The sequence below is a fragment of the Oratosquilla oratoria genome, chromosome 1 (genome assembly GCF_046742065.1).
Source record: "Oratosquilla oratoria isolate Oo_2021 chromosome 1, ASM4674206v1, whole genome shotgun sequence".
Classification (NCBI taxonomy): domain Eukaryota; kingdom Metazoa; phylum Arthropoda; class Malacostraca; order Stomatopoda; family Squillidae; genus Oratosquilla; species Oratosquilla oratoria.
Window position 1 is genome coordinate 100,828,202 of NC_134777.1, and position 11,431 is coordinate 100,839,632.

Here is an 11,431-nt window from a genome sequence, read left to right on the forward strand (position 1 = left end):
AAGACCTGTTAGGGGAGAAGAAATGACAGACAAAAGGAGAATTTGGAATAAGGAAGAAATTGTTCCTTTGATGATTGGACTACGTTTGGCCAAAGGAACTATGGAACAATTGAAGTTCTCCAGAGCATCGACATCAACACCATCAGAAGAACATTGTGCCGTTGGACTCTCACTGTTTAATCAAAGTTTGCCAACATCAGCTCTTTCCATGAAATGTTCTTATTGCAACCTCACCTTTACATCACGCCAAGAACAAGTCAACCACTATGGCCAGGACCTTCATCGAGCCAATCTGAAACGCTCTGTGGATGGAAAAAAAATTCTTACAGAGGAACAGTTTTTAAATAACATCAGTAGTTCTTCAGAGTCAGAGTCTGATGAAGAGGATCCACAAGAAATAAGTGAAGAAGATCAGAGGACTGCAGTTCTTCAAAGACAACCTCAGATCTACTTTGTCAACGCTGATGGGATAGTATTTTCCCTCTTTCGTTGTCTTCTCACTGGTAAAAACAGAGAGATGTCAAGTGAAGAGGAAGTGATTGAACATGCAATGGCAGTGCCTTCTAAGTGTTATTGGTCCATCTTGATGATTGGAGGGGGACATTTTGCAGGAGCTGTCATCAAAGGTGAAGAGATTTTAGCACATAAAACTTTCCATAGCTATACTGTTAGATCTAAACAAGGAGGATCACAAAGTAGCAAAGATAACAAGAATGGTAATACTCATTGTAATTCTGCTGGGTCATCTCTTAGAAGACATAATGAGCAGTCCTTCATGCAGCATGTACAAGAAGTACTTCGATCATGGCAAGGACATTTGAACCAGAGCCACATTATTATGCTTCGAGCAACAAATACAAATAAAAAGGTCATTTTTGGTGGACCAGACCCTCCACTTAAGGCTGATGATTTACGGATAAGAACCATACCATTCAGCACAGAGAAACCAACTTTTAAGGAGGTGCGGAGAGTGCATACAGTATTATCAGAGATCACAGTTCATGGAACAGAAGATGACCTCCAGTCAGAAATAGCAAGTAGAGCGAAAAGCCTCACTGGAAAAAATGTCTTGAAACCATCATCTCCAAAAAAGAAAATAAACAAAGTTAAGGAAAAGAAAGTTATCAGACATCAAGAATCTTGTACCTTCAATGGAAGTGATGATTCGTCTCTCAGTGAAGACTCTGAGTATGGACTCTGTGTGAGCACAAACAAGTTCAGCCCCTTGCAATTGGAAGAAATGGATTGTTATATTCCCAAAAACAAATCCAAAAGAAGACCTCATAAGAACAAAAGACAATTACCTAAGGAGAATTCTAAAGCTCACAAGTCTCTGCCAGAAGTGAGGAATTTACTTTACACGGCATGCAGGTCAGGAGATATAAATACTTTGAAGGCTATTATCACGTATGCACATGATTCAGAAGGTGACCAATTTGAAGGGATTTTGAGTCATGAAGTGAGAGAGTCAATCAAGGCATGTCAAGAAGCTGTCATTCCCCGATCTTTTACTTTTGGGAAAGATGAACTTTCTCTTCTTCATATTGCTGCCACAGCCTGTCACAAAGACGTCATCTGGTATCTAATGGAAAATGGTTGTGACCCAAGTATTAAAAGCAACAAGGGAGAGCTGCCATACAAGATGACAACAAATAAGCAAATACGCAACACCTTCAGACGTTTTATGAGTACATACCCAAGTAAATATGACTACAAGGAGGCAGGGATATTCAGTCCTCTGTGTGAGGAACAAGAAAAGGAACAAGCAGCTCGGAAGGCAGAAAAGAAACGTGGACAGAGAAAGGCTAAGCGGGAAAAGGAAAAGGAAAAAAAGAAAATTGAGGAAGAAAGAAAAATGGAATTAGCACAAAGAAATACTTTCTTATCAATGACTGATAGAGAAAAGAGGGCACTTGCAGCAGAACGACGACTTGCAGCACAGCAAGAGAGCCAGCAAAAAGCAGCAAACAGGAGTGAATGCATGTCCCAACAGAGGTGTTTCCAGTGATGAATTCCACTACCTAGATTACATTTTTTGCTCAGTGTCCTGTGTGAAGGAGTATAAAAGCAAAAATAAGTCAAACTGAAGGAAGTAAATTATTGTCTGTATGACTTCAAGCTAGCAGAAAACTCAGGAATTACCTCATCTGCTTGAATTCCAGGGGTACTCAAACTGGGGTTCGCGAACCCCCAGGGGTTCACACGAAGTTTTGTAAGGGTACTTAGATGGCTGACGAAAAACGTATTTTAAATAGTGGTAGTTGTGGATTATGAAATTCCGTGCTAGCAGTGTGTGTTCCTTCAATCTCACTGTTCTACGCTGGTTTCTAAATTAACAGTGTTGATTACCAATAGTTGAATCGGGTGTGTGTGTGTGTGTGTGTGTGTGATGGTTCTTCTCAATAAAGTCATTAACATTTGAATAATTTTATAATATCCTTTGCAGAATTATTGTACTTTTATGAGTTAGTCAATAAATTACCATTCTCTTCATTGTCAGATTATTGGGGGTTCGGGAAGATGATCTTATAACTCAGGGGGGGAATTAACGAGAAAAAGTTTGAGAACCCCTGTAACTAAGGGATGCCCATGAACAATCTTATCCCTTTGGCCCACTCTCCTGATGCTGAGTTATTGCTACTTTGTCATGTAAACAATGTGAATTAAATATTTACACCAGTCATTTCTTTAATTTTTATCTAATGTGTCATATACTGCAATAAACATAAAAAAGGTGTTGTGTTTTTGTAATTGTATATGTATAGCGCTATATAGTTACAGATATAAGATAAAGTGTAGTGTTCTATTTAAATTCAAAACAGTTTTCTGTTACTGTATTCCAAAGGTAGGAGAAATAGTATAAGGTAAGCAGAGTAAGCTTCCCGTATTTAGTTTATTAGAGACCGCTTTGATTTTGTTGTTGTTGTTGTTGATTTGTATTTTCTCTTTGTCGTTTTTATTGCTAAAGGAGGAGCGAAATGGCTTGTGAAGGTTGCGTAAACCTAGAAGTCCGTCTCAAGTTGTGTGAGGAGGAAATTCGTCTTCACAGGAGTGCGCTCCGTGAGAAGAGTGAACCCTCCCCACAACCCAAAGAGCGTTCCACTTCTTCCCCTACTGTCACTGCCGTAAGCGAGTGGCGCTCCGTGGGGTCCCGTTTGTCGAGCCCGCGTTCGGTAGACGTGTGTCCTGTGGAGGAACCGCTGGCTCTAGCCAATCGTTTTGCTCTACTGGAGGATGAAGTGGCTGAAAACCAGGAGTTCTTGGTGGTGGGGGACTCCATGGTGCGAGGCTATGACGACATCCTGCAGCGGAAGACTAAGCGACGTTGCAAGCTTGTATGTCAACCGGGCCGTGGGATCGCCGATTGTACCCAGTCCATCAGGGAGCAAGGACGGAAGAACACGGTTACGATTCTTCATACGGGAAGTAACGATGTAGGTAGGGTCAAGATCGAGAGAATACAAGGTCTACTCAACAGCTAACCAGTATTTAGGTCGTTTGCGCAGTGACGTCACTAGAAGTACCTGGCCGAGGGTTCGTTGAAATTCCGGCCTCAGTCCAGGTGTGGCTGGAGTCGGGAACGTGTCTCCGATTTCTTTTAGAATATTTATGCGTAACTAAAATAATTATGCCGTCCCATTGTGCAGAAAAACACATGTGAAAGGGTCTGAAATAACTTACCATAGATTTCCAGAGGATGAATATGTGAGAAATAAGTGGATTACGTTTTGCAAACGAACAGAAAGTTTTAATCCAACCAATTCTTGCATATGCAGTCGGCACTTTGAAGCAAATGTATTCCAGCTTAGCTTCCGTAGCCAGCGTCATTGCCCTATGATGTTTGTGGATAGAAATTGAATCTGATAGTTAAATATCGACATTTGAATTAAAAATTTCTGATTGTTTATATTAACCCATCAAAATATAATACAATAATTACACAATAAAAGTTGTTGCACTCAAAATTCAGTCGTCAACCATGTAATATACATGGGTCGTTGTTACAAAAAATGAAATGTCAGTGTTTCATGTAAACAAATCGGAAATGTAATATTTACTTACCGTGTTTTATACTAAATTTGTACCTAATTTTGTTATTTCTTGGGATATTGACATTGGATGGAAATAAGAGTAATTAGTATTTAACAATGAAATAACGTAGACAGTGTTAAAAAGTAATGATAAAAGGAAACGCCCATATTGGGTACTGGGTAACCGTACCACCGAAACAGGGATGTGTATTGTTTTTAAACAAGTGGCATGGTGTCATCTATATATCATTGATAATTCATGCCATATCCTTTAAGTTTGGCAAATCGTTTTCTTCATAGACAAAGATAATTGTTTGTGGTAAATGGATTCATAGACTTGGATACTTGTTTGCCCTCTACACAAAGAATAACCTTTAAATTTCTTTATTAAATATGTCAAAAATAAACCACAAGAATATTTTTTCAATATGAAACCCCCATTTTAACGGTTGCAGAACATGAAATAGGTAAGTCCCCCATCAAATATGTGGTGCCTGTACGTTTTCTCTTTTACCTAACATTTTCACTTACGTTTTCACCATTTTCTCTGTGGGCTCCACTTCTGATGACGTCACAACATGCGCGTGAGTTGACCTTGTATTCTCTCGGTCTTGGGTAGGGTGAGATCAGAGGAGCTTGTTCGGAATTACAAGGTTCTCCTTCAGGAGATGAAGGAACGTGGGAGCCGTCACGTAGTCTGTGGGATCCTCCCGAGGATCTACACAGGCTCGTGTTGGAACAGTAGAGCCATAGGGATCAATGATAGGATATCGCAGTTGTGCACACAATTGGGATACCACTTTCTTGATCCTTGGTATCTCTTTTCTAGGCGCCAGCCATGACCTTTACGCTTCTGATGGGATCCACCTTACCCGCAGAGGCAAAGATGTTCTTACAAACCTCATTGTGGGAGTCTGTAATGAATTAGCCCCTTTTTTAGGGTAGAAGCCCAAAGGGAAGGGGAAATACAATGTACTTGGGAAAACAGTGTAGAGTATAGCATTAATGTAGAACAATGTGCCAGTATAGGACAAAATATAATTTTAGGATATAATGTCGCTAGAGGACGAAATGTTACATTAGGATGTAATGTCATAAGACAAAATGTCACAATGGGATGTAATGACAGTGGAGGACAAAAGATCACGATGGGAAGTAATGATAGTGGAGGACAAAATATCACGATAGGATGTAATGATAATGGAGGAGAAAATATCACGGTAGGATATAATGTCAGTGGAGGACAAAATACAATTTTAGGAAGGGATACCGGACAGAATGTCAATGAAGGCCAAAATATCATGATAGGATGTAATGTCAGTGGAAGACAAAAGATCATGATGGGATGTAATTATTGTGGAGGAAAAATATCACGGTAGGATATAATGTCACTGGAGGACAAAATATAATTTTAGGAAGGGATGCCGGACATAATGTCACTGAACGACGGGAGGCCGGCGTGAATCACGGTGACGTAGTGGGACAAAGGATACAAAAGAGATCGGATGACCGTGATCGACCAGATGTCCGTGAAGGGGAAAATTTTCATTTTGATGGGAGAAATGTTAATGAGGCATTGAATGTCAATGAAGGACAAAATAATAATATGGAGCAAGGTATAAATGAAAAACAAAATGATAATATATAGGCCAAAGACATTATCATTAGCAGACGACAAATTGTTATTTCAAGAACTGTCTAGTTTCTGCAACCGGGATTTATTGATAATGGGTGATTTCAATTTTACTGACATTGATTGGATGACCCTTGAACATGGCCATATAGGTAGTCGCTTGATTGATTTTCTTGGTGACAATTACTTAATTCAGCATGTAAAAGAGTCCACAAGATATGGAAACTTACTCGATATAGTGATCACTAGCCGCGAAAGCATAGTAACTGATGTAGAAGTAGGTGAATCTGTTGCAAATAGCGATCACAACTTAGTTAGATTCAAACTCCTAAACAATTTTAGAATAGATACTTGTGTTTCTAAAATACCCGATTTCAGTAAAGCTCAGTTCATAGGACTACGTCAGGAGCTTCAGCTTACAGATTGGGAGGCAAAATTAAACGAAAGACCTGTAGATCAGATGTGGGAAATATTTCAAAATACGCTCACTAAGATGATTCAGACTTACATTCCTTTTAAGGACAGATGTCCCTCAAATCAGGCTCGCCCAAAGTGGCTCGACAAAGAAACTGAAAAAAGTATTGCTAAAAAGATACAGGCTTATAAGAAATATAAGTGCTCGGGTGCATCTAATGACTATGAAACTTATGTATCAATACAGAGAGATTTAAAAAAGACAATAAGAAAAAGAAAACGACAATACGAAATGAACATCGCTGATAAATCAAAAGAGAATCCCAAAGAATTCTATAGTTACATTAGAGATAAAAAGGTTGTTAGGAATCACATTGGTCCACTATTATCTGCTGACGGTCAACTTGAATATTCAAATGAAGGAATGTGTAATATCTTAAACAATTATTTTAGCTCGGTATTTGTAAACGAAACACCTCAAAGTGAATTCCAAACTGAAACCTGTGAAAAGTCTAGGGTAAACTTACTCACTACGGTAAATATAACAAAAGAAAAAAATAGAAGGTGACGGTTGACATCCAATAATCTTAAAGGAAATGAAAAACGAGATTGTTGTTCTATTAGAAATTATTTTCAAGAAATCCATCATATCCGGAGATGTCCCAAGAGAATGGAAGCTAGCTAACGTTACTCCCATATTCAAAAAAGGTGACAAAAAGAAACCAAATAACTATAGGCCTATAAGTTTGACTTCAATCGTAGGAAAAATAATGGAAACTATCATCAGAGATGCTATCGAACATCATTTAGAAAATAACCGTTTGATAAATGATAGCCAGCATGGTTTCAGACGGAAACGTTCTTGCGTGACTAACTTACTTGAATTCTACAACACAGTTATTTCGAATTATAACAAAAGAAACATTAATATATCTAGACTTTGCAAAAAGCTTTTGATACCGTTCCACAAGAAAGACTACTTACTAAATTAGCTTTACACTGAATAAGAGGTAGCCTATTAGGTTGGACTAGTAATTGGTTGAATGGTCGAAAACAGAGAGTTGTTTTAAATGGACAAACTTCTAGATGGAAAAATGTTACAAGTGGAGTTCCTCAGTCTTGGGCCACTTCTATTCATAGTATATATAAATGATATAGACCATGGACTAAAATCCACTATTTCCAAATTTGCTGATGATACAAAACTGTGCGGAGTGGCAAATGATCACTCAAACCAATTAGATATTCAAGAAGATTTAGATCAATTACAGCAATTGTCTGAAAAGTGGCTAATGAAATTTAACACAAGTAAATGCAAGGTAATGCACATAGGTAAAAATAACAGTAAGTACGATTACAAGTTATTTGGAAATTCGTTAACAAAAGTGGATAGTGAAAAAGATCTCGGCGTAATTATCAGTAACGACCTCAAATCATCCAAGCAGTGTATTTCAGCCTCTGAGAAAGCAAATAAGATTGTAGGACTGATTGCGCGATCTTTGGATTTCAAAAGTCCATCACTCATTAACAAGCTATATAAATCGTTAGTTCGTCCACATTTGGAATATGCTGTTTCCGTATGGTCACCGAATCTCGTTAAAGACATTGACAGACTGGAAAAAGTACAACGGCGAGCCACAAAACTGATTCCAAATATCAAAAATAAATCATACGAAAATCGACTAAAACATATGAATCTGTTTTCCACCCCAAAAAAAGCGTAGACTCAGAGGTGACTTGATACAGGTCTTTAAGATTTTAAAGGAAATTGACAACATCAAAAGTGACCAAATTTTCACATTGAATGAGAATCAGACAAGAAACAATGGTCTCAAACTGTCCGGAATTAGATTCAATTTCGAAGTAGGTAGAAACAACTTTGCCAACCGTGTATTTAATGAATGGAATAAACTTCCTGCACAGGTAGTGCAATGTGGTTCAGTTCGAAGCTTTAAGAATCATTTAGATAAAACACCTAAGCAAGATGCTGTAATGATTATAATTTATTTTATATTATTATTTTTTGTCTCTCTGATTTTCATTTATTATTAGTTATATGTCAATTTATTATTATTTACTATTTACCTGTTTGTTTATTATTTAACTATACCTATGCATTTATTTATGTATTTTATTTGTTATTTACATTATTATAGTTTTTATTTATTATTTTATTATTATTATGATTTTTTTCGCATCCGACCTAGATATGGACCAAAAGGTCTCCTGTCGGCATGCTTCGCCTTTGTAATCCTTTGTAGTCTCTTATATGTGGGGTCACGTGTTTGAATGTGATGTAGTGTTTGATGAGATCTTGAATTTCTGGTGTGAAATTTGTTTTTGTGATTTTCTCTTGCCTCAGGAGATATATTTTTGTTTGCATTTTATATGGTTGTGTTGAAGGTGTGCACAGCAATGTCTATGTCTGTGATTGATGTATTGCTTATTGTCTCGAAATCTTGTTCTGCATCTCCAGTGAAAGCTTCTCAGTTTGCTTTTTCTTTTGTAATTAATGCATGTGTTTCTGTGGCCAACTGTGATGTATCGTTTTTTAGTGGTGATAATGATTGTAAGGTGGTCGAATCCAAGGACTCTGACCACTCTCCAAGATGAGGGGATTAAACATGGGAACAGGTGATGTCAGGAGAGGAAGAGGTGTAGAGGACTTGATGGTGATATGTATGTGATTATGGATGTTGTTCATGGTGGTTAGTTAGTGTGTCAAGATGTGCCTGCAGATCAAATTCTATGTTCGTGTCGGAGTTGTTGACATACCAGGCCGACAACTTGGCTTTGATGCCACCACCCGTGGGGATGATGGTGAGTTGGTCGAGGTTAGGCCTGAAGTTGCTGGGAACTGTTGGGGATGATTGCGGGGAGATGGAAATGTCAACTATTGTGATTGTGGGTTTGTTACCTGTTCAGATTTGGATTGATTGGATTTCGGTTGTGTTGTCGGTGCGAGGGAGGAGGGATTTAATAGTGGTAGTTGTGTTCACAAAACAGATGGATTGGTGGACCAGGGTGACGAGGTGATGAGTTTGGAGTATGTCGGACACGTGTAATTTGTGGTGGGTCCAGTGTTGCTCCCTACCTCTCCAGCTAATGGGAGAAGAAGAAGAATGATCGCCGGAGAATCACCTCTTGGTGAACAAAAAAAAAAAAAAAAAAAAATGAAAAAAAAAAAAATCTGAAAGTCTACCTTTGGGTAAGGTTTGTGGTACTTGCCCCCGGGTAACCGAAGCTGCTCCTAGGGATTCGTGCCTTCTGAAAGGGTGGCAAGGCCTTCTTGTGACGGTTTAGCGGTCACAAGAATAAGATCATCTTCACAGAGTCGGTCCTGTTCTCAACTGATTGCTGTCGCGTGGCTCTCGGCGGGAGAATATTTATTGAGTATGACACCATGCAGCGAAGGGTTTTATACGGCCTCGACCCACACAGCAAGGGGTCTCCCTCTCAGATGTTTTAACTTGAACAAAATCTTTTGATTGCGTCACTTCTTGGAAGAGTCGACTGCAAATCCTTCACTATAGTCCTGCCCTCAGTTGGGAATATATTTCTTGTCTGTGTTTTATGTGTGTTGAAGGTGTGCACAGTAGTGTCTATGTCTGTGACTGATGTTCTGTTCAGTGTCTCGAAGTCTGGGCATTAGCTATAACGAAATATGTAAAAAAAATTCTTCGGATCGAAGTGGTTAATTCCTGCACACAAAAAAGTCGAGAAGCGTTAACCATAACAAAATCAATAAGGGGTACCAAAGTAGCGAAGGGGGTTTCTTAAGAAAATCCTGACCCATTCAGAAAGGGATTATATCCTCAACATAGAAATAATACAGAAGTAAATCAATATAAAAAGAAAAAATACCCTTACATTGACTGGAAGAAACTGGAAGAACTGTAATTATAGCGAAGTAGTCAAAAATATATAAGACGTCTCATTTATAAGACTAAATAAATTTGAATTTCATCAAACTGAATAAGATTGTCTGGTGGAAGACGGAACATCATTAGAGCAGACGTTGAGACTTCAAGGATTAATTGCATGAGTTGCATAATGGATAACAATTCGTCGTTTCAGACTCCGCCCTCTTCTGACGACGGAGACACAAAGGCATTCTATTCACCATTCAATGCCTTACGGGAAAAGATATTGCCACTGTCCTTGGATTTTGTTTACATATACATGCCTACATACATGCGTGCATATATACATAAATACATACATGCATATATACATACATATATACATACATATATACATACATACATGCATGCATACATGCATACATACATACATACATACATACACACATGCATACAAACATACATACATACACACATGCATACAAACATACATACATACATACATACTAAATACATACATGCGTACACACAAACACGGAGGCTAGGGCATTGGAAGGGCGGGAGGACTCAAGGCGTTGAGAAAGACTTTGGTAGGTTTGAGGCTAATTGTGATGAGTAGCACATGTACTATTGTTCCCTTAATCAAAAGAAACACCGTCCAGTTATCAGTCAAACCCCGACCCTGACCTTCAAACAACACAATACAATGATCAAACCATACAATCATCCCAACGACCTTTAGCCTCTAATTTATCAAAGATTACTTTGGTGTCCTTGAGCCTTCCCTCTCTCCCCCTTCCGGTGTTGTAGCCTAGCTGGATCTCGAATCCTTATTTTTAAATGTATCAACTGATGAACCCATGAATCTTATCTGTCTAAAGGTTTACCATTCCCCTGGAGATCCAGCACTTAGCATTCTTAAGGACATTTTGTGTAAACTTCTGCAGATCTGAACTAAAGAAGCCCAATTTCACGGGCCCTACTAGAAAATGTGAGTGCAGGTCGATGGTGTCGGGATAGGGTCCACACTTAGACCACTTTTCTCCTATCATTATATGGGTTCGTTGTAGTGGAAAATCTTTAAGGAATACACTGATCTGCAGCCGCCAACCTATGCACGGTACATAGATAACGTATTCTTTAATGTGAAAATCTGAACCTATTACCCCAACTTGTCCAGCTTTCCCAAGTCAATTCCTCTCTTAACTTTATATTTCAAGCAGAGAATAATCACATATTCCCCTCCCTAGATGTTTACGTCAGTGTCCTCATTTTTCATGAATGCCCCTCCATTAATATCCAACAAATGCTTACTACAACGCTGCCAAGCAAAAGAAGGCCTCACCCCAAAACGAATACAAAAAACAACACAAGACCAACTTCACCTGACCATCCAGACCTACCATAACACGGTTTACCATACCACACCATCACTCACAATCTTACAGTCTCCACTGTGTACGAAGTCATCTTAAGTGCCCTATCCCATT

The 11,431-nt window shown here is 38.6% G+C and overlaps 1 protein-coding gene across 1 annotated transcript; it reads left to right on the forward strand.

Moving 5' to 3' along the window:
- Positions 1-100: 100 nt before the first annotated feature.
- LOC143029187 (tRNA endonuclease ANKZF1-like) lies at positions 101-8,691 on the forward strand. The gene is made up of 3 exons (XM_076191727.1): positions 101-1,790; positions 4,487-4,498; positions 8,441-8,691. The coding sequence occupies exons 1-3, from the start codon at positions 101-103 to the stop codon at positions 8,689-8,691; spliced, it is 1,953 nt and encodes a 650-aa protein (XP_076047842.1).
- The last annotated feature ends 2,740 nt before the right edge of the window (positions 8,692-11,431 follow it).